This window comes from Ananas comosus, linkage group 22 (assembly GCF_001540865.1).
Source record: "Ananas comosus cultivar F153 linkage group 22, ASM154086v1, whole genome shotgun sequence".
In the NCBI taxonomy this organism is placed as follows: Eukaryota; Viridiplantae; Streptophyta; class Magnoliopsida; order Poales; family Bromeliaceae; genus Ananas; species Ananas comosus.
Genome location: NC_033642.1, coordinates 7183809 through 7207839, shown reverse-complemented (window position 1 = coordinate 7207839; position 24031 = coordinate 7183809). Strand labels below are relative to the sequence as shown.

The following is a 24031-nucleotide window of genomic DNA, read 5'->3' as shown; positions in this document are numbered from 1 at the left end:
TGCGTCCGAGCTATACCGTACACCACCATTGAGGTGGCCGGTCCTAAAGTATCGTCCAAATAGGACTGCTACGACAAGAACACAAAAGCACAAAGCTCGACTCCGGAGTGGCACTCGTGGGCGCTATCCAACCGAGTATGCAAGTATGTCTCTACCGAGCTCAATCAGGCTCTCACAGGCTATAATCAAAGCAAATGGGTCTAACTGGTCTAACAATCAAATCTCACGTGCCCTTGGCACAATCTGATGCAAATATAGAAATCTGGGTCCATTGTCAACCGTGACGGCACCTGACAGTCCGAAACAGTCTACACACTACTGTAAAATAAATTCGGCATCCCAACACGAGTGTAAATTCATTCTACACTATTCTGGGTATCTACCACATACAAACTGCGGCAATACAAACAAACCACAGCTCCTAAAGCTAAATCTGATAGTTTTAAGAAACTTACAGTGTAGGATTTACAGTTTTCTCCTAAGTCAATTTCAAGTCCAACATGTAAACTTATACTATTACTACTTAACTCCAAATTCAGATTTTAAGGCTAATCTATGAATTCGAGCACTAGTAAGAAATTAAATACATGATACATGTTGACGATATAAAAACTTAGGAGATGTTCCGGCGATTTCAGTAAACTTTAACCCATCTCAAAAAGCTAGTCCAACAAAGGGCGAGAAGTCGAGAGAAGGGAAAACACGCGCTCGCCCGGCCTCCAATAGCGCAACTGCGACATCCACGCGCTCGAACGGCTCCCCGGCGCAACATCGACGTCGATCCGAGCTCAAGCCGTAGCCTCCACCAAGCACACAATTACACTAGGGAGAGAGGATTATGAGAAAAATTTCTCTCAGGTGGATAACTATAGAGGGCAGTAGGTGGGGTGGATAACCACCAATAAAATGACCTTCCTATCTCTCACCAACTCAATTACAGCTGGAGTACCGGTACCTGATTTGGTTACCGGTGCTCGGCCTCTCAGCCCACAAACTCGCACACAGGGTACCGGTACCAGCCCAATGCTGTACCGGTACTCAACACTGAAATACTGCACTTTGCGGATTTCAGCGTCAGAACTCTACTCTCGCCTCGCGTCGAGTCCGTTTTGCGTCTATTTCGCGCTAAAACAACTCCGACTTGTCCCGACACTCTCCAGATGTGTCAACAAGCCTCAAATGCTGAAATCCACGGGCAACCAAACACCAAGGATACTACATAACATATAAAATTAAGGGTGTGCTTGGTTTGGGTTATCTTGGCAGGATTACAGGCAATCCTGTCAGGAATACCGTGTTTGGTTCATCTGGCACGTAATCGGGTCGTTAATGTAACATTACAAATAGTGTAGGATTACACCAAAAATATTAACGAGAGGGAGTGTGTATCTTACATTACTGAAAGCTAGTAATACAGCATATTATGTAAAATGACAATTTTATCCTTCTAACTCTCAAAACCATTTCAATACATCATTTTAAAAAATTTAATTTACAATTTTGAATTGTCAACTTTTAAAATTTAAAATTTAAAATTTAAAATTTAAAATTTAAAATTTAATTTCTAAATTTAAACTCATATTTTAATTAAATTTTTAAACTTCAAATTTTAATTTTAAATTTGAATTTAAATTTTAGATTTTAAATTTTAAATTCTAAATTTTAAATTTTAAATTTTAAATTTCAAATTTAAATTTAAATTTCAAATTTCTTCAAATTTTAAATTTCAAATCGCAAATTTCAAATTTCAAATCACAAATTCAAATTTCAAATCACAAATTTCAAATTTAAATTTTAAATTTCAAATTTCAAATTTTAAATTTTAAATTTTATATTCAAATTTTAAATTTTAAATTCCAAATTTTAAATTTCTTAAAATTTTAAATTTTTTAAATTTTAAAATTCAAATTTGTATTTTAATTTCTGAATTTTAAATTTAGATTTTTAATTTTTAATTTTATATTTATATTTATTTTTATATTTTATATTTTAAATTTATAAATTTTATATTTATATTTTAAATTAAAATATTAAATTTATACTTTTGTTCAAATTTAAAATTTAAAATTTAAAATTTAAAAAATTAAATTTTTTAATATATTTTATTGTCTAGATTATTGAATTTTATAAACAAAACCAAACATAGTAATACTATAAACACTACAATCCAGCATTACATTACTGTATTAAACTAAACGCGCTAATATAACATAAGTTGTAATTTCATTTAAAAATCTAAGATACTTGGATAAAATAAAATACTCTGTAATATTATATAACTTGAACCAAACGCGCCATAATAATAATGTAGAAATTCCAAAGCATTTTCTCAACCAATATTTAATGAGCCCAACCTCCTCTGCCTGGTGGAATCATTCCCAAATTAATTTCCAACTCTCCTGAATCAAACTCCTCTTTTCAACTAAAATAAAAATAAATGGGTAATTGCAGGTTGGGACCCTCAAAACTATGAGAAAAGTGATCCTTTTTGGTCTTTAAATTATAATGTATTATAATTCCTAAGTATTTAATTCGCTAATATAGAATTGATGTTGCTGTGTTATAATTAGTAATGTATTGATAATTAAAATAATTTAAAAAATTTAAGACAAATATTATATTAAAGAACTAAAATTTGAAGAATACTTCGAACAAACAAACGATAAAACAGAGCGTAAGAAGAGAAGTGCGAAACGCACCGAAAAATGGACGACGTTCGAGACTCCGCAGCAGCGTTGACTCCATCGAAGAGCTCCAACATCTTCCTGCAAATCGTCGAACACCTCGACGGCACCATCTCCCGCCCCTTCGTCCCCACCACCTCCGCCTCCGCTTCCTCCAAGGACGTCCCCCTCAACCCCGCGCACAACACATGGCTCCGCCTCTACCTCCCCCATGAGGGAGACGCGGCGGAGGAGGAGGAGAAGGAGGAGGAGAAGCTCCTCCCGATCATCCTCTACTTCCACGGCGGCGGCTTCGTCCTCTTCGGCGCCGACTCCGCCATCTACGACTCCCCCTGCGCGGCCATGGCCGCCTCCGTCCCTGCCCTCGTCGTCTCCCTCCACTACCGCCTCGCCCCGGAGCACCGCCTCCCCGCCGCCTACGACGACGCCCTCGACGCCCTCCTGTGGCTCCGATCCCAACCCACGGCCGCCGCCGCGCCGGAGCCGTGGATCGCGCGGCGCGGGGACTTCTCCCGGTGCTTCGTGATGGGGAGCAGCTCCGGGGCGAACATGGCCTACCACGCCGCGCTCCGTTTCGCCGCCGATGATTCGGAAACCCTAACCCTAAGGGGGCTGGTGCTGAACCAGCCCTACTTCGGCGGGGCGGAGAGGACGGCGTCGGAAGCGGCGTCGGAGGACGACTTCATGCTGCCGCTCCGCGCCAATGACATGCTCTGGCGGCTTTCCCTCCCCCCCGGGGCAGACAGGGATCACGAATTCTGCAACCCCCTCGCCGCGCCGCGGCCGCCGGCTCTAAGGAAGCTGCCCAGGTTCCATAAACAACCCTTTTTCTCTAAATCCTTTTTAGTTCTCTTGGAATTCACAAAATTTCCGATTGAGAAATGCAATCAAATTCTTCTTTTTTTTTTTTTCATTTTTTTAAGAGAAAGGTAGTATGCTATCGCTTCTACTATTTTTTTTAAAAAATAAATTTAGTTGTTAGAAATAAATTTAGCTAAAAATATGAATCAATTATGATTCGAGCTTGGGACCTCGGATATCAATCACCAAATTCTCTGTCACTTGCGCGAGGGACAGTCGGTTGCGATCAAACATTTAGAATCGAATAACAACGTAGTTTATGTTTTAGTGAATTTTTTGGAGTGAGATAAATTATTGCTGGAATATATTATTCTGCTAAATCATACTATCTATGATCATTCAAGGATTAAGAAAAAATAATAATAATAATAATAAACTTGTTCCCTTCAATCATATAAAAAAAAATTTCATGCCCAATATCCAAGCAGGGCCTAAAATGCTTAAGATTTCGGAGAACAGGGCTTTGGAGCTTGTTTGATTAATTTTACAGGAGAGCACTGTACTGTTTATTATTTTCAAGAACAAATTTTTTCATGAAAAATTGTATTTTCAGTATTTTGTCTGTAGGGTCTTAAGTAAAATAAGCTTTTATGAAAAATTATTTTTCATATTTTACGAAAAATTAGTATTTTCGTTTTTCTAAAAATATATCCGTAAAACAAAAAGCTAATTTTTTTTTGAAATATGAAAAAAAATTTAAAAAATACTTGTTTTTCTGCAAATCAAACGGACAAAAAATTAGAAAACGAGTTTTCATAAAATATTTTTTTAGATTTTTTTTTTCACGCTGTTTCGAGAAACCAAAGAACCCCTAAATTACTGCTTAGGAAATGATATTTAAAAGGTATTATATTAAAATTTTTCAACAAAACTTTTTTTTTTCGATTGTAATGAAATTATAGGTTAAAATTGGATCTTGTGCTTTTGGGACTGAATCTTAGTTATGTCTCTTTCTACTACAAAAGTTTGATAATTTTCTGGTTGTCACTGCTTTATTACAAGCAGTTGTGTTTAAAGCGAACGCATGATTAGATAGGCTTTTTTAGTATCTTTGTATTCAACACTTTTTCTCACTTGACCTGACCATGAGGCCGCGATGTATAGATTCTCAAAAAATTATTAAAAATTATTTTTCAAAAAAAAAATTTCATGAAATATAATTTTTTTTGTAGTTTTCAGCAAAAATAATTTCCATGAAAAGAAGACTTTATGAAATTTGAGAAAAAAAATTTCAGAAAAATTACTCTTTATGCAAACCAAAACGGACGAAAAATCTGTTTCCAGGTAGAAAACTATTTTCTAAAATATTTTTCGGAGAACAAAACACGCCTTAAGGTGTGCCTGATCTAGGATATGCTGATTTTGGACCAGATAAACTTTGCGCGTTTTGTATTTTTTTTTTTCTGTTTTTTTAATATCAAATCACCTTAGAATTGAAATGCTTGATAATTTCATTAATTCAAGTGAATTAATTTTGAAGCTGATTTTTTTTTTGTTTGGAATAATAAAAATTGAATTAAATTTAATTATCTATTTTTTCTGTTTTATCTGTACTCAACATGACTTTGTAAGAAATTAGGAAGTGCATTGGTGGATGGACATTTTGTTCTTATAGTGAGAAACAAATTATGACAAGTCCAACTTTAAACCATTTTATTAGCTTACGTTTTCTGAAATCATCTCAAATTACGACAAATTAACTCAATTAATATCCGTTAATATTTCCGGACGCAGAATTTATAGAGTTCTAATTACAATTTCATCCAAATTAGTGATTTAGAGGAATGTTAGTGATATTTTTAAACTAGAACCCTGTCCAAAATGCCTGGACTGGATTTGAATTAACTACTATGTGAGAAGTTATTTTGTTTGAATATGTTTAAGTTACTAGCGAACGGTGATTCTAGATAATGTCTATATTCGGCAGGTGCTTTGTGAAAGGGTGCAAGGGGGACCCGTTGATCGATAGGCAGCGGGAGTTCGCCCAGTTTCTGGAAGGCGAAGGCGTCGAGGTGGTGGCGAATCTCGACGACGAAGGGTTCCATGCGATCGAGCTCTTCGTCCCGGCCAAGGCCGAGGCCCTGTTTGCCGAGATCCGTGAATTCATTTACGGCGACGCCGCGCTCGCCACCGTCGGCGGCGGAGGTGTGGTGGAATCGGAGGCTTCTTGAGGAATCATATACTTCAAATGTGAAGTGTGTGTGGTTTGTTTATGTGGTGGATTGATTGAAGAGCAATATTGCCATGTGATATGTTCTCAGGTTTCATAATGGTTTATTGAAACAACTATCGGAATTATTGTTGCAATTATAAACGTCATGTATATAGTACACACACACAAACACAAAAAAAGGAATTATTGGAATTATGAATTTATTGAAAATCATAATTATTCTCAATATATAAAATAGCAGATGCGGAAGACTGGAAGGGTACAGTCATTTAAACAAAAATGATTTATAACTCATTTTGATACCTTGTTATACAAAAATTTATTAGTATAAAATAGTACATAATTATATTAGTTTGGTAATTTAATGGATTAAGTTTTTTTTTTTTTTTTATATAAACTTTAGATGTAAAAAGAGCTTTTTTTCAATTTAGCTCTCGGGCAAATTTTTATTTTAAAAATAATCCTGTCAAAATTTAATTTGCAAAAATGGTTCTGCCACGCAAACGTCACGTTAGCGCCACGCGGGCAGAAAAGTTGAACACGGTGAACCATTCACCGTGTTCAAACATGGTGAATGATTCACCGTGTTTCACACGGTATATTTATATTTCTTTTCTTCTCTTTTAGGGATGTCAACGGATCGGGTTTGGGTCAGGTTTGGATCGGATTTTTAAAAATCCGAAATCGAATTCGAAAATCAAATTAAAACCCGAACACGAATCCGAGTCCGGCGGGTTTTAAAAATTCATACCTATATCCATATGTTAAAGTTATATGGATATGAATTTTTGAAACCCGCCGGGTTCGGATTCGGATTCGGATTCGCATTTTAATTTGATTTTCGGATTCGGATTCGGGTTTTTTAAAACCCGATCCAAACCCGACCCGTTGGCATTCCTAAAAGAGAAGAAAAAAAATATAAATACACCGTGCGAAACACGGTGAATGATTTATCGTGTTCAACTTAACACACTGGCTCCAGTCCTGCCCGCGTGGCGCTGACGTGACGCCTGCGTGGCAGGACTAGGGTCATTTTTGCAAATTAAATTTTGACAGGACTATTTTTAAAATAAAATTTTTTCAAGGGGCCATTTGCAAAAAAAAGCCTATGTAAAAATTTTACAGGGCCGTCAATTTTCTTTCTTTAAATGCTATGGAATATAAATAGAAAAATTAAATTACTTTTTATTTTGCACCTCGATGAACTCCATACGTCAATATCGTCCGAAAGAGATTGCTGGAAAGGGATCACAGCCTGATTTTTTGAAGACTCAAATACTTGCGGCGGTCATGTGGTGAATGATCTGAACGAAAGAGGTAACAATATTTATAAAAACTTCCCTACTAACGCTATCTGAAATGTTCATCATATTGGTTTGCTGGCGAGGAATGAGCCGACTTTTGTAGAGTTGAATGACATCGGGGTTTGTTACTCTCTTTGTTTCCGCTTCAACTCTGTTTTCTTTTCAGTTTTTTTTTCCTTCGATTTTTTGTCTTTTTGAGGTTTTTACTGTTTTACTTTATTATATGGCTAAATTTATTCATCTAAGAAATAAAGCAAATAGTATGAGGTCGTGTCCTTCCTTTCTCTCTCTCTCTCAAAAAAAAAAAAAAAAAAATCAATTTTTTATCTTTTTAAAATATTCAAAAAAAAAAACCAAATACTAATGTTTTACAAAAATAAACGCCCTTCGTTCTGGCCCGCCGTCTTTCCTCCCCCTCTGCCTCCGACAGCTTGCCGGGCCCGCGAAGGCCTGGATCGTCGTCTCCGCCGCCGCCATCGCTCTCTTCCTCCTCGTCATCATCTCCGGCCGCGTCGGGCCGTTGATCCGGTGGGACCGCAAATTCCCTGCCCCTCCTCCTCGGTCCCCTTCTAGGTTTTGGGGTTAAATTTTAATGGTAAGAACATGCATAACTCACCTGAACTATGAACTATTTTGAATCGGTTGTTGGAAGCGTGATTTGCTCTGGTACCATTTATTGGAAGCGGTATTTGTGCTAATATCGATTATATAACCCAATATCTAAAATAGTACAAAATAATATGGAGAATAGATATTGGAGGAGGAAGAAGATAACTAAACTAATACTTTATTAATAAGAAGCAATTAATTATATTCTGGGAAACACCTATGTAGCCATGTCTACTATGTCTTATTCATCTAATTAACCCATGCCTAACTATAAATAGCCATATGATAAATTTAATTTTACTTTGGATAATTATATATTCTAATCATAATCAAATAAAAGATTTAAATTAATCTCTAATTATATTTTAATTAAGTTTGAATTATTATTCCAACATCCTCCCTTAATTCAAACTTTATCTTCAAGCTGTGAACTTCATGAAACGTGCACTTTGATTTTGCAATCTCCGTTGCTGTCGTTGTCGTCGTGTTCGAATTGTGCAGCATGACGCCTGTCCAATGATGTTGCCATGCACAAAATCTTTGCCGCCTGTAGTTGTGGTTATCCACATCATCCTTAAAGATCTGCGGGTTCCTACAAATATCTGAATTTGATATTTTGGATTCCTTGGTTTCAATGTGTACGTTTTGTACTATGTCAAAAGTCTGTATTTTTAAATCTATGTTTTTGTGTGCCTTTTTCTTTTCTTCATCCACATTCTGATATATGAAAATTTCTTCACTAACATTAGAAAAATACTCAACTTCCTCTTTGACTTATGCATAACTACTTCATCGGTAGAAAATTCTTTAATTACATCATTATTGTAAACTTTCTCGTCGATTTGAGTTGCACCGTTTTGATCATCAATATACTCTTCACGAATATGATCTTCTTCATGATTTCGCTCAGATTTTTCTTTTCAAAGTGGGACTTTTGTATTTTCGTTGTTGGGTTGAATTTTTTTTTTTTCTTCTTGAATTTCATTCTCTTCCTGCAAATCTTCTCTTCCAATTTTCGATAGCATTCTCCACGCTTCTGGTGCCGTCTTTATCATTGAAATTTTTTCAACCAACGATAGATCCACTACTTGAAAAATATATGATAGAACTTCTCTATCTCTTTTTCTAAATTCTTTATCAAATTCTTTTTAATAATTTCTATTCTCCACTACATTCCACAAATCTTGGGATTCTAAAAAACATCGAATGATGATTTTCCATCGTTTAATGTTCGTTCCATCAAATTTTGGTAAGCAAGATTGAATAAACCAATTATCTAAATCCATAACAAAAACTTGATAATCTGAAAAATAAGTTTCAGATTTGTACCTTTCTGTTTGGATGACGTCCTTAGTTCATCGAGATCTCGCCAAATTTTCTGTACTTCGACTTGCTTGCCTAGCCCTCCTGGCTATTTGGTCAAGTCTTCTTGGATCTCTTCAGGGTCTCTCCTCGCTCTCTTTTCTTCAAGCGTCACAACCACCTGCTGTCGTTTGTTGTGCGGAGGGCAACTTCTTCAAAGCGATTCCTTCGCTTTGGTTTCACCTGAACGTCACCTTCGTCGATCAGCTACGAGTTGTTTGACTTTGATGGAGCTATCCGGTACATTGGATCTATGTTCTTTTCGAATATGCTATCATATGGTTTATAAGTCATATGATACTTTCCGGCTTTGATACCACTTGTTGGGAGCGTGATTTGCTCTGATCACTTATTGGAAGTGTGATTTTCTCTAATTCCAATTGTTGGAATCAGTATTTGTGCTGATGTTGATTATATAACCCGAGATCTAAAATAGAACAAAATAATATGGAGAAGAGATATTGGAGGGGGAAGAAGATAACTAAATTAATGCTTTATTAATAAAAAGCAATTGATTACATTGTGGGCAACACCTATGCAGCCATGTCTACTATGCCTTATTCATCTAATTAACCCATGCCTAACTATATATAACCATCAAATCATAACAGATGATAAATCCAATTTTACTTTGAATAATTACATATCCTAATCATAATCAAATAAAAGATTTAAACTTATCTCTAATTAATTTAAACTAATTACTTACTTTAATAAATTTATACTTGTGAGAATTGTATGCAGTATACCGGCTAAACCTGTAAAGATAAATAATGTATTCAAAATTTGAAGTCAAAGTACCGTTCGACGACTCAAATCAAATAAAGTCAAATGTTGGATAGTAAATTTAAAATTTTGATAGGTTGGGTAGCTAACTCAAAATGGTCCATAGTTCAGGTAAGTTTTGTATGTTTTTATCAATTTTAATGACTAAGAATAACTTGTCCCTATTTGGACATCAAAATAAGTTAAGTTATCCAATGATATCCTACTGAGTATGAGAATTTTTAGCATGATTAGAAGTTAGGAGTGTGGTCAAATATCTAAAATAAAATAGTATGTTTGACCTTCAAGTTTTATCTTTTTGTTTGGAAAAAAGATAAATTTTATCGTAGGTGAAATATACTATCATACCAAATCATGGACGCCGAAGCTTTCACGGATCAAAAATCTGACTCCTACCTTCCAATTACATAAGAAATCTTCATGCTGAGTAAGTTATCGGCGAATAACTTATATTGACATCCTAACAAGGCCTACGAATTCAAAAAGCAGATGAACTATGTCATTTAGGAGTCGATATAATTTTGTACATACACATTTTACAACATTTGACTGATATGCTGTCTTGGAGAACTTCACTTGGATGGCTGCTACGATTCACGAGAAAAGTGGTTTAATTTATAGGCAGAATGGTAATTATAATAAGAAAGAGAACTATCAGGAAACTGCCACGTGAGTTTTGAGTAAAAAGTTGTAAAACTAAGTGGACAAAAGCATTTTCCTAATTTTATAGTAGGATGACATTCAGGACTAGTTCGCCATCTCCACTGCCACCAATGGAAGTGTGATATATATAAGCGCAATATTATTCAATTAGAAACCTCTGCACTTTTGTATGTGTCTATAATAAAAGCTCTTATTAATTTCAACTCTGCATTTCACCTTGCCTCATTTAAACCCCAGCATTTAGGATGATATTTGAATTTGGATGCAAAACTAGACTGAAATAAGTTGACCTATTAAGTTTGTTCTATATCTGAACATCTATCTAACTTGCAAGTTGAACAGGAGATCTAAAACCAGATAAAAGAGATCTTTGACCTCACTTGAGTTGCCAGAATCGGCAGTTGGTTGGAAAATTTATTTATATTTATCTGATGCTACTTGATTAAATAACGCTAGCCATCGACCAACTCATTACTGTGAAGTCGTGCATTCGGATTAAACCATTTCTAAATTTTCTTGAGTCAAGGTTGAAATTGATGAAATCTTGTTTGTATAGGTTAATGAGAACAGATATTGTAACATTTCATTTCGAGCTGCATATTCAAGGCCATGAGCTAAAGTGTGAAGGACTTCTTTTTTGTAATTTTGTCTTATGTTTGTCATATTACTATTCAAAGATCTTGTATATAAGGGGTAAATGAGAAAAATATTGTGATATTTCTTTTTGTACAGCATTTTCAATGATACGACGGCTCAAGCATAAAGATATTTTTTATAATTTTTGTCTTATGTTTGTTATGTTACTATTCAAGTGTTGTTCTTATCAAAATCCTAATTCAGTTTCTCTTAATTTTGATCTTTGTTTTAGCCCCAACTCTGTGAGAGGTACAATGTAGTCAACTCTGCTTTTATGATTGGGTGTAGTTGCTTCGAAGGTGGCCATCTCTCTGTTTGTTAGCTAACTAGAGGGTGTTTTGTGGCCAAAGGAAACAAAGAGGAGTAATTAACTGAAGGCTATTCGGAGGCCATATTTTTCAATGGAGTTGAATCAGTAGTATCCTTTAGAGGAGATATGTAAAGATATTTTTCAACATATGCAGTTAGAAATTGCCTCACATGGACTGGATCAAAGTATGCATTTACAGATTTTTGAACTAATTAAAGGGGATGATGGAGCAGGTTTTATCTTTTGGAACATTTATGGGTTTGTTTTTGGTTCGAAGGTGTTTATACTATCAGAATTAAATAATGTTATTATCTATGAAGGTTATTCTTGTTGAATGCTCAGAAGAGGGGCCTTGAGATAGAAATTCACGAGTTCTTTTTAGATCTATGAAGGTTATTCTTGCTGTTGATAGTTCATATAACCATCGAACATCTCAATTTTCAAACAAAGGAGGCTTAGGCATATATATGATCTTCGGAATCTTTCAAACCATGGAGGCTTAGGCAAATATATGACCTTTGAAATCTTTCTAGGAAACGTGACTACGTATAACTAGGACTTTTTTGTCCATTTGCAGAATGGTTCGCGTGCCTCCATTAGGGTTTTCTTCCATGTACTTCTACTCCTCTACTGATGCGCTTGATTACACAGTTTGTGGTTCAATCGAATTCTTCAGTTTCTTGTGTTGAAAGAAGACTTTCCAAGCAATTTTAGAAGTTCAAATCTGGAACTTCCTTAGTTAAACGGTTTAGCTTTCTACGAACACTTGGGATATGCAATGATATATGAATTGGTAAAGGAGTAATACATGAGTTTACCTTGCATTCTTCAGTCCTCCCTGCGTATTGCAGTGCCTTTGGCGCATTTAGTTGATCCGAAAACAGAGTTGGTAAGGAATGATACATGACACATGAGATATACCTCTCTAGAAATTCTTGGGCTATGAGATGTGACATACCTCAGTTATACTAATTTGCTCATCTCCGTTTTGCAGGCTTTAAAGACGTTGAAACTTATGTTGACATGATATTTCAAATCTGAGTATTGCATAGGTTCATTCTGCTGACATAAGTTTTTTAATCCTCTTTGCCATCTTTGATGCAGATATATTGGTCAACTTGACAGTGAATTGTTAGAGTGATATGAATCAACTTTTAGTTAATTGATAGATTTTTAAGGATCACTTAAACTTGTGGTTGTTCCTCACCTAATAGATTTTGTTATGAAATATAAGTTGATTTTTGATACCTCATTATGGGGATGATGTCTTTCCCAATAGTCCAAAGTGGCTGTAAAGTAGATCTTATGTCGTATTATCATATTGTAGCTTTTCTTTTCTATCTACATCTTATTATTATACTGTTTAAAACTTTCACCTATGCTTCTAGGAATGGCTACACGGTGTTGATTAACTCTCGGAAGTACCATTCTCTTCTCAAGAGAGCTGTCTGTCACGGACTTAAGCTAAATCATTTGTTTAGCCCATGCGGCGCTCGTCTTTCTTCGTGAAGTGAGCAAGCCTACCTCTCTACTTGCTAAGTTAGAACCTATTCACCCTAGACTAAGTACAAGAGAGAGAGTTTGAGGAATGTTGTGTATTGTTAAAAGTTGAGAGTACAATTGATTTCCTAAGAAGAGGGGTGGAGGCTACAACCGTATATAGGTCACTCACTATCCAGGCTATAAATGAAAAAGCGCCAAGTGGCACATAATTACAAGGCAAAGAGGGAGGCTACAAACTCCCAAGAGACTACAATTATTGCCCACCTAGAAATTCTAAGGGACTTTTGATCCTTCGGCATCCGCACCATCAGTCTTGAGATTCATGTAGAAGCTTCTAGAATGCCCCAGCAAAACTTCCAACAGAACGCTCTTTTGGAGATTGGGCTATTATCAAGGAGAAGTCAGCGGAAAACATTTTGTCCGTGACAACCTCCCCCACCTAACGAACAGATGCCCTCGTCATGCGCTGAGCTGCTCCTGGTCCGCGTAGCCTTCCGCACAGTCTGTCATGCCTTCGCGCTCGATCGGCCTCATGCCTTGCTACCACAGTTCGCCTTTGCCCCCGCACCAGCTCCTAGTGCCTTGCCCCTCTGAGCATGTGCACCAGTGAGCCCGCTATGCAAAGAATCCGCCAAGTGTGCATGTCCTTCGTGACACGCACGCGCACTCCGCCAAGCCGCAGAACGCCCCTTGGTCCCCGCGGGTTCCTTGATAGAATGACTTGCACCTTGATTGGGCGCTACTGCTTCAGCACCTCATGAGACTTGACAGTCTCGCCGCTGCTCAGGTCTTCCTCTGCGAGTTCCTTAGCTTTCCTGCACTTCACTTCCTCGTAAAGTTGCAGGGCTATCAGAGTTTGGTCCTTCGTCGACTCGCCCCAACACATCGAAACCATGCACGGTGCTGACTCGTCCAGGAAGCTCAGCACCCACAAGTGTGGCATTGGTGCCGCTTTGGACGAAATAAGGAAGTCCATCCCAAGGATTACTCCAAAGTCGTCGAGCGGCCCAACAATAAGATTAACCTTGCCCCTCCATGGGCCGATGGCTATCTCCATGCCTTTGGCAACTCCTGCGATTGGCTGCGGTTCACAGTTGACCGTCTTGATGCGGCTCGCATCCTTTTTGAGTGTGAGGTCTAACTGCTTGGCCTCCGCCTTCGTGACAAAGTTGTGCTTCGCGCCGATGTTGATCATCGCCTCGCATGGTCCTTCCATTGAGGATCACATCGACGAACATGAGCTCCCTTCTCGGAGCTTGTTGCCGCTTGGCTGACTGCGGACTGCGTTGACGAGCCTTAGCGCGCCCATCCTCGACAACTCGACCACGCCCTGCTCATCTTGGACCGCAGTAACCTGCTTTCTTTTGTGGTTGCCCCTCTTTGGGAAGTCCCGCGCCCAATGGTTCTCGCCACAAACATAGCAAGAGATCTTTGTAGGTGGCAGGGCGGGATTCTATTGCTGCCTCCTCGCATCACGGTTTAGCTTGTGCCCCTTCGCGCCCCCTGGATCGCGGTGCCCTCCCCTACCTTTGGCCTTCCTCGCCTTTGGTGGTTTACTTCGATCGCCCTCGGTTCGCTCCTGCTCAGGCAACTTCTCCGCCAAAGCGATCGCGGAGTTTAAGTCCTTCACGTCTCGCGCCATGAGCTCCTTGTTCACCCACGACTGAAGGCCATCTAGGAAGAACAATAGCCGATCCTCATCGGCCATGTTGGAGATCGCCAACATGAGTTTTGAGTACTCTTGGACATACTCCTTGAGTGTGCCTCGATGTTTGAGTCATCGAAGTTGCCTCCGTGCAAGATATGTGACATGTTCAGGGTAGAACTGTGCCTTCAACTCGCGCATGAAGTCTTCTCAAGTCTTTAGCTCGCATTGGCCCTTCGTGGTCTTTGCCGAATGCCGTCGCCACCATAACATTGCGTCGTCGGCGAGGTACATGGAAGTTGTTTGGACCTTATCGCCCTCGTCCTCCAACCGCAGCACCTTGAGGTAGCGTTCCCTGTGCCATAGGAAATTGTCTATCTCCTTCTCATCGCGCATGCCCTTGAAGCATTGGGGTTTAGGGACGCGGATCTTTGGGGTGTCCTCGTTTTGCATATCGATGCCACGAGCCACCGCCTTCTTAATTATGGTCACCCGTATCTTAAGGTCCTCGACCTCGTCGACCCTGGTGGCAAAGTCCTCCACCAGCATCTTCCGCTCGTCCTCGCGACGGGCGAGGTCCCTGTGGAATTCCTCGAGCTAATGGCGGAAAGTTGCCATGGCAGCCGCAACGTTATCCTTCATAGCATTCAGTCCATCCTCCATTATCCTCACATGTTGGGATAGGACGGAGTAGTGCTCCTCTGTTTTTGCAGCAGAGTCCTCTAGCATGCTCATGCGGTCCTCGAGCGAGGCGGACTCTCTAGCCAGAGTCCGTGGCTTCTTGCTTTTGCCGCGCTTGGTCGTTAGGCACAACGTCACCGACGGTAGCTTCCGACGAAGACATGGCTTTTCAGCAATGAACTCGCTCTGATACCAACTGTCACGGACATAAGCTAAATCGTTTGTTTAGCCCATGCGACACTCGCCTTCCTTTGCGAAATGAGCAAGTCTACCTTTCTACTTGCTAAGTTAGGACCTACTCGCCCTAGACTAAGTACAAGAGAGAGAGAGTTTGAGGAATGTTGTGTATTGATAAAAGTTGAGAGTGCAACTGATTTCCTAAGAGAGGGGGTGGAGGCCACAACCTTATATAGGCCACTCGTCACCCAGGCTACAAATGAAAAGGCGACAAGTGGCGCATAATTACAAGACAAAGAGGGAGGCTACAAGCTCCTAAGAGACTACAATTATTTCCCACCTAGAAGCTCTAAGGGACTCTTGACCTTTCAGCATCCGCACCATCAGTCTTGAGATCCACGTAGAAGCTTCTAGAACACCCCAGCAGAACCTCTGACAGAACGCTCTTTTGGAGATTGGGCTACTATCAAGGAGAAGTCAGCGGAAAACATTTTGTCCGTAACATGCCACTGATTATGCATCTTGTACTCACGCTAATCTAATACATGTAGTTTGCGATGCAAAGAACCCAACGCCAGCTAGTCTTATTGAATATATTCGAGACATTGTATTCTCATGGTCTCAATGTAACACTGAATTCAGATTTGGGTTGAATGCGGAAGATAATTTGAATAATAGATTTTGAATAATAGATTCAAGCCAATCGAGGACCTTAATAGCGGCACAATCTTTTCAGTTGATGATGATGTAATTGTCCCTTGTGCTGCCTTGGATTTTGCATTCGCAGTATGGCAAGTGCACCGGAGATTGTAGTGGGGTTTGTTCCCCGCGTGCATTGGCCAGATCATGTGATAAGACTCTTCTCTGATAATGTACATTTATTTATATTTTATTGGAACCAAATATTTTTTTTCCCCCTTTCTGTTTACCATGCATGCTATAGTGATAGGGTAAGTACTGAAAGATAACTGTTCATTTTGTGACCTATTCTTGCTTGGCAAAACCAAGCATATAGCAAATAAAGAATCTGGAGCCTTTTTGCTGCGGAAACCCAAAATGTGCTTTTGGATTTTAAAGGTAGAAACCTAGTAGAAGCTTCTGCTTCTGCTTCTGCTATAGCGGGAAGCTTTTGATCCTGTTCTATTTGAAAATTTGTTAGCGGGACAACGATGCCCTTACTAAAATTATGTATCAGTTGTCACGACTGCTTCAGTTGTATATTTCTTTGCTATATCTGTTGCTTCTATACTTAGAGAATTCAAATACTTCTATATCCAAATGATGCAAAGTGATGCAAATGCCCTATCAGTAGGCATGCATTTTGCAACAACACAGTATAGTCTTCTAATCTCTATATGTTGTTTGTTTTGGTACTAGAATACTGTTTCTAAGAGTTGCATAATTTTGCCCATAACAGGAGAATGGTTTGCAACAATATAAATATGGAGGGTGGTGGTCAGTTTGGTGGATGCATACCCTATAGTATGGTTCTACCAAAAGAAGCATTTTTCTACAAAAAGTATTTGGAGCAATATACATATGCCATCATCTATTCATGACTCTGTTGCCCAGGAAAGGTTTGTGACATTCTGTTTGGAATTCTAAGCACATTTCTTTGGTCTTGCTGTCATTTGCTCAAGTATTTTCTTGTTGTCGGAATTGTGAAGACCTTGCAATGTCGTTCCTCAGTGCTAATGCTACAGGAGCTCCTCCAATCTGGATCAAAGATAAATGGCTAAGTCTGCATGACACATTTTTATAGCTTCAGATGGCTGTATGCACTGTTCGATGAATCTATATTATATGCTGAACCTACTGCGTGAATATTAAGCAGATTGATAATGTCATCTTATCAAGATTGAGGGTGTAATATCTTATTGTGACAACATTTGTTGCTGCACTCAGGTGCAGCTATTAAGCTATTGCCCTCTTTTAGCATGATACACTGGTGACTCGAATTTACTGATTAATTCTCTATGGTGGCTTTCAGACTGCAAATATTGCCTTTTTGTGTTTCCTATATTATTGCCTGGCATATTGTGTTATGCTGACGATTGTTTACTAGCTAGTCCTTTAGTGGATCCTGACTCCATTTGCCAAAAATTCCATTCCCTTCAGGTAGTATCTATGGAATTTTTTAGTAGTATCCGGGGCATCTGAAGAAGCCATTGTCAACAGCACTGAAATTTGATGAAGTCTGGATCAGCTGTTTCTTTCTTCTGGTGAAAAGCAAATCACAGTTAACTATTAAAATAACCTGCAGTTATGTTGTCTTAATCATTCAGATATTGCTGTTGATTTACATAGTGAAGCATGAAAATGACACTGCAGCCGCTTACTGTGATGCTCTGCCTCACAGGGAGTCACCCAACCTAGAACTACTCTAGTCCTAGGCTCGCGTAATCCTCTTAACTTTTTAGGCCTAACCACTGTCCAAAATATTATAGCCAGGTTAAGAGGTTTAGTCCTCCTATACCTTATATATTCGAATATTTTAAACTCTGATGGTGTCACACTAACTGATACTGTTGAGATTTAGCATTAATTCTGAATTGTTAGGCTCATTTTGATTAGCTGATTCGTTTATGTTGGTTATTTTCTTTTCATTTGTTTTTCCCAAAGAAGTGCCACAAATCATTTACACATGAGGAACACAATCTGTTGCTGAAGGGCAGAAAATCAAATCTATCCATTTTGCGTTCTTCAACATTTTGATAATACTAGAAGCTTACTCATAGCCTTGCATTTGGCATTAGAAAACTATCCATGGCCCTGAAGATAATACTGACGTTCAATTTCTGAGAACTTGGTTTGTGAATTTCTCTAGTACCTTCTAAGGCAAACCGAGAAGCTACTTTTCTACTCAAATAAAAAGTTAATCTTATGGTTATACCAACTCTTTGATGAACTTTGGATGATTCACTTTTGAAGGACTAACAAAGCAAATCAACTGTCATTTCTGGGTTGACTATGCTTCCCTACATAAGCATAATTATATCAAAGAATCATCACTATAATTTAAATAGCTTCAAGGTAGTATATCTTTTTAATCTTTTTAGTTGAAATAGGTTTTATATATAGTTGCATCATGCATATTACATAACGCAAGAATTTAATTGGTCCATATATATGTAGACATACTTTTATAATATTTAACCGGAACAGATAATGACTGCTATTTATGTCCAGATTTTTGGAATTGATATTTAGTTGATGTAAGTTATGTACACATTGTACCGAAAGGTAAACAGATATTGATTGTCCGAAGGGTTAGCAGAGATCAAAGGCCTAATTTTTTTGAAGTACTGCCTTTTTTCTCAAAAGTTTTTGGGCTTCCCAATCCAAGTGAAAAGGCAATTCACATGTTATCAATTCTACACTTCCTGGTGTTTATTGCTTTAGATTTTCGTGGTTGTAAAAGACCTTACCTTTAGTTGCATCTTACTTTAGATTTATATGTTTACTTATTTGGATCTACTTTAGAGCTGCAATTTGAAAACAATGAAATCGGATCACATTTTGTCAGTGGTATGATATTGTATTTGTCTTTCCAACTTCTAACAGGCAAGATGAATGAGATCGGCAGATACGACATGACAGCCTTTAAGATTCGTGAACAGGGTAGGAATAAATGTCTCAGTGACTTGATTTCTCTTTTTGGGTCCGTGCCCTTAGCAGCAACAAGCATGAAGGCTGTAGATGCATGACAAGAGTGATTCTGGTAGTGATGACTTCTCAATCTCGGATCGAGTGGAGCGAGACAAAATCCGAATATGAAACACAGCAGTTCAAAAAGAGTTGTGCCATGATACAAGCTGCGACTTAAACCTACAATTGATGGCTGGGGATTGATGGTTTTTTGCCCCTGTTCTTGCGACTTTTGGACTTCTTGTTTTCTTTTCCTATTATTGCTGCTCCTTTTGGTCTTTGTAACTTTTTGTTTTTGAGGTCCAGCTATCTCACTTGTTCTTCGCTTACTCATTTCCCTGATGAATGGAGCAGGAAGCGGTGGTAACTCTTCTGAAGAACCTCCGCAGGCTCGCTTTCGATATTAATACAATCTGAGTTTGTAACTCGTGGTCCCATCTTTTGAACTAACGAAAACATAAGAAGTAGAGTAATGCTTTGTCGATTCAATATACCTCAAAATAGTATCGATGAGTCTGTTTTGTATATATGGCAGTCAGTAAATGTGGTTTTGTACTTCTGAAATTGCATTCTTCTTGACATCCCAGTTGAAAGCCTTATTATAGTAGGAGTGCTAGTGGGCATTACTAAGGCATAAATACAACCATGATAATCTATTTGGTGCTCATCATATTTATGATACTATTTCTATTTTGGATAAATAAATTGTTGTACAATCTAAAGCTCTTTGCTTAATCCAATCCAATTAGCTACTTGATCCAACTCCAAGAGGTCGTTTGAATGGATGTAATTACAAATACAATATAGTTAGATATGCATGCACTTAGCGTACGGTAGTTGTAACTATATGTATCTTATTTGGTTGGATGTAGTAGAAAGTGTTGTAATAATAAATAATTTGTTTGGTTGTATTCTATTAAGAATTGCATTTTTAAAATTTTATTACTTTATATCTGTACTAGTGAGATTACCTTCATTGTAGTTTTTTTTTTTTTTTTTTTTTTTTTTTTTTTCACAAGTTACTAGGGAGGTAAGTTTTATTTTTTGGTTCAAACTGATGTAGTTGGAACTATGGGTGATTTGGGAGTAGTTTCAACTTTGATAGTTAAGCCTATTAATATAGTTTCATACACTTTCAAATTTGAATCTCTTTGTAGTTGCGACTGTAGTACGGTCGCAACTACATCAACCAACAGCCCCTAAGATCCAAACATGCTATTTACTTAGAAGTTGAATCAGTTCGTTGCTTCTTACCGCAGGGAGATAACAACCTCTTCCTCCTGGAACCAAGGTTTAGGACAACCTTAAAAAAACTGATTTGTTGCAAAATAGAATAGTGGTAACAATTATAGTAAGTGAAGAATCATCAACTTAAAACATATCAGAGTTATTTATGAAACCTTTGATTAGTTTAGACACAAGGCTTGTCACCAGAATCCAATAAAGCAGAAGAAAAGGAGGGTAAAGATTAAAAAAAAAAAACTACTTTATGGTAAACTAATGCATGCTTTCACAACCCTAATCTAGGATTCCAACTTGTTCTAGTTATGGTAGGTTACCTAGGATGCTGCCATGTTCCAGTTAAGAGGGGCAGAGAGAGAGAGAGAGAGAGAGAGAGAGAGAGAGAGAGAGAGAGAGAGAGAGCATATGCTTCACAGTTCATAGGCTTCACAGTTGGAAACTAATAGAGAAATATAAAAGAGAGAAAGGGGTTGAAAGTAAAGATGGTCCCAGTTGATTCCAACAACTGGGACATATTCTTGTGCGAGGGACTCACATGTTCTTCACCATTTGGATTTTAAGAGATTCATATGAACCCTAGCCTTTTTTTTTTGGGGGTCCATACATCTAGAATAGTGGCCTTTGTTTTCCCCATGACACCCTCACTAAATGTTTTTTTGAAACTTGTATTGATTTATGTGTATATAGAGACTAGTTGACCAGCATGTTTATGTAGAAGTGTTGTTTGATAGAGTTATTTAAAAAAAATAGTAACAGTTTTTCAAACACAAAAAATCTTAACTCTGAACTTGTTTTCCCCCAACCGTTTGGTTTCTAGAAACTTCTATATTTTTTAGCAGAGAAAAACGGACACATAATCTTAAGGGCGTGTGCTTTATGTAATTGGCCATTTATTTAGTATGAGAGGACTCAATCACTGGCATAGAGTAGGCAGAATAATAACAATGATGATGATAATAATAATAATTTAGAAATGGGAATGCACCAAAACATAAGATGTACTGTTATTGAAACAATACAATATAAGCAGATCATCAAAATCAAGGAGTTATGATTCTACTGCTGGTTGAGAGGAGGCACCATTTTAATCATTAGGCTCAAGAGTAGGACAAGGTCCACACCAATAATTTTTTAAACCCAATTATACATAAGAACTATTTATACATATGGCTTGAAAAAAGGGGAAAAGGTGTGATGGCCAACACAATAATGATCTTACTTATTCCCCTCTGACAAGTCTAGATTAAAATTGGAAAATTAGTAATGCAAATAAAGAGAGAGAGAGTTTATTCTATAATGTTTAAAAATTAATGTATACCACTCTGTTTTGGTAATTACAGTAATATTTTAAACAAGAAAAGAAGAAAATAAAAACATCCTTTGAAGTACTTCTAAATTCCATTCACAAAAGAGTGAGTGTAAAAAGTGTGTACAAAAGTTTGAATTTTGCAAAATAGAGAGTTTTGGAGCAAATGCTGGTAGAGGATAAGATAAGTGTTATAGGATATATCATAACACATATCCTAATTCAATTAAAATTGTTAGTTCTATATTTGGTAATAGTTTAATTTGTTTCAATTATTAACCATATATATGACCCTTCCTTCCATTTAATGTATTTCCTCTCTTTCTCTCGGACAATTTGAATACAGAGCAATACTACTTATACGTACACTCAAAAGTGCGTAAACTTTACATCTTTTTCATTCAAATCAGTCAGCAAATGCTGCTCTTATATCATGTTAAAGTAATTTAAAATAATTGTTGTTTTCCAAATGTTTAAGTTATCAAAGTGAGAATGAAAATTTTTTTTAAAATTTATGCTCAACACTACAATTAATTAGGACTAACAATCCAGTTCGCTATTTGCGAGCCAGCTCGTGTTCAACTTGAAATGAGTTCGAACTGATCACCCGTTTAATAAACGAGCTGAATTTTTTAGCTTGAAATTTTAATGAGCCGAACATGAGTTAAGATCAGTTGCTCGTGTTCGGCTCAATATATAATCCAGCTATTATACTTTTATGAGTATAAATTACTTTGTACTCGTAAATTTTTGGCCGTTAAATTTATCCTTTTGATCGCTTCCACCAATTAGATCATATTATTCAATCAACCACCCGCTCAACCCTAGGGGATTACTATCGTTCTACTCGGGAATCATTATTATCTTAGCCATACATCCCTTCATCCAACGACAAAAAATTTATGAGTATAAATTAAGAAGTTTATATTCATAAGAGTATAATAGCCCTATACTATATATATATATATATATATAGAGAGAGAGAGAGAGTTGGGCTAGAATAATATTAAAAGCAAAATGTCCTTTTTGCTATCAAGTTTTTAGGCTTTGATCAACTCCTTTTATCATTTCTAACCATTGGATTAAATATTATAACCCAGTGAAGACCACTCAACCCTAGGGGACCACTCAACCCTAACTGACTAATATCATCATAACCCTACAATTTCTCATCCAAGGGTTAAAAATTTGATAGTAAAAAGAATATTTTGCTATCAATAGTATTCCAGCCCAACTCTCTCTCTCTCTCTCTCTCTCTCTCTCTCTCTCTCTCTCTCTCTCTCTCTCTCTATATATATATATATATATATATATATATATAATTTTAGTATTTGGATTTTAGGCTAATCCAAATGCAAAGAGACTTATATTTTGTAGATTTCAATTATTAGATTAAAATTTTAATTTTTTGTAATTTTTTTAAAAACTTTTCATTCAGTAATAGCGTTGGCAATCTAATTTGTTATTCACAAGCAAGTTCGTATTTGGCTTGTTAATAAATAAGTCAAATACGAGCTAAATTATTTAGTTTAATATTTTAACAAATAAGCTCATATTTATTTGACTTATTTAACATATGGGCGAACACAAGTCGCCCCAGCTAGCTCATGTGTTACCTACCTCATTGGCAGCCCTAACTTCGATGCCTTCATTAACAATGATAGTGAGAGTAAAGACTTCACCCTTCTTTTCTTGTTGCGGCTCTAACCAAACCAACACAGAACCAAAAAAACAAAAAAACAAAACAAAAAGAAAAAAAATCAACCTAGCTATCGACCATATAGAATGGCCATTAGATTTTGACATGGATACGTACGTGAATACGTGTTGAGAAAAGCTTTTGTTTATTTATTTAAGAGTTAATTAAAAGTTGGTGAAAATGCCACGTGAATGCTGGCCCAGCCTATCAACTCTCCTATTCCATTCTCTCTTGTCACGAATAATGTATGTTGCAGTGATGTCACTGATTGAGTAGAATAATACGAGAGAAAGAGTTTGCTTGTGAGTTGTGATATCCTAGTAAATATAAGGTAATAATATATATATATATATATATATATAGAGCTTATTCTAAAATTTTTTGAGCGATTTTAGTTAATTAATTTGAAGGTTTTATTGAATTTATCTGTTATATAAGACTTTAATACTTTAATCACTTAGCATGCAGTAATAAAAGCTAAAGCAATATTAATCGGCTAATAGTTAATTAATTGATTGGCCAATGTGAAACAACCGTTGTACTCAACCGTTGTACTTTAATAGCTTAGCTTAAGCTATTAGAGTACAACGGTTGTTTCACATGATATCAGAGTAGGAGATCTTGAGTTCAAGTCATGTCAGGTCCTAGCATAATTAATTTCCTACCATTTAATTCAAGTCCTTGTTAGGGATCTTGCAAAAAGTTTCGAGCCCAGACGTGAGGGGGGGTGTTAAATATAAAA

At 37.1% G+C, this 24031-nt stretch overlaps 1 protein-coding gene and 1 long non-coding RNA gene across 5 annotated transcripts; both read left to right on the top strand.

Annotated features, from left to right (window-relative positions):
• Positions 2631–5937, top strand: LOC109726932 (carboxylesterase 1-like). The gene is made up of 2 exons (XM_020256755.1): positions 2631–3493; positions 5473–5937. Exons 1-2 carry the CDS (start codon positions 2706–2708, stop codon positions 5714–5716), a joined length of 1032 nt encoding a protein of 343 aa, XP_020112344.1. The 5' UTR covers positions 2631–2705; the 3' UTR covers positions 5717–5937.
• LOC109727435 lies at positions 7348–19606 on the top strand. Of its 4 annotated transcripts, XR_002220773.1 has the most exons (6): positions 7354–7617; positions 11311–11496; positions 12141–12277; positions 12383–12440; positions 16812–16971; positions 18959–19606. It is a non-coding gene; the product is annotated as an uncharacterized LOC109727435 (long non-coding RNA). The 4 variants fall into 4 exon arrangements; XR_002220771.1 differs by having other exon boundaries at positions 7348–7617; positions 11311–12277; XR_002220772.1 differs by lacking the exon at positions 12383–12440 and having other exon boundaries at positions 7349–7617; positions 11311–12277.

Coding starts and splice junctions, on each gene's coding strand:
- LOC109726932 (XM_020256755.1), top strand. CDS start 2,706: ATGGACGACGTTCGAGACTCCGCAGCAGCGTTGACTCCATCGAAGAGC. Junction 3,494..5,472: donor GCTCTAAGGAAGCTGCCCAG/GTTCCATAAACA, acceptor TATATTCGGCAG/GTGCTTTGTGAAAGGGTGCA.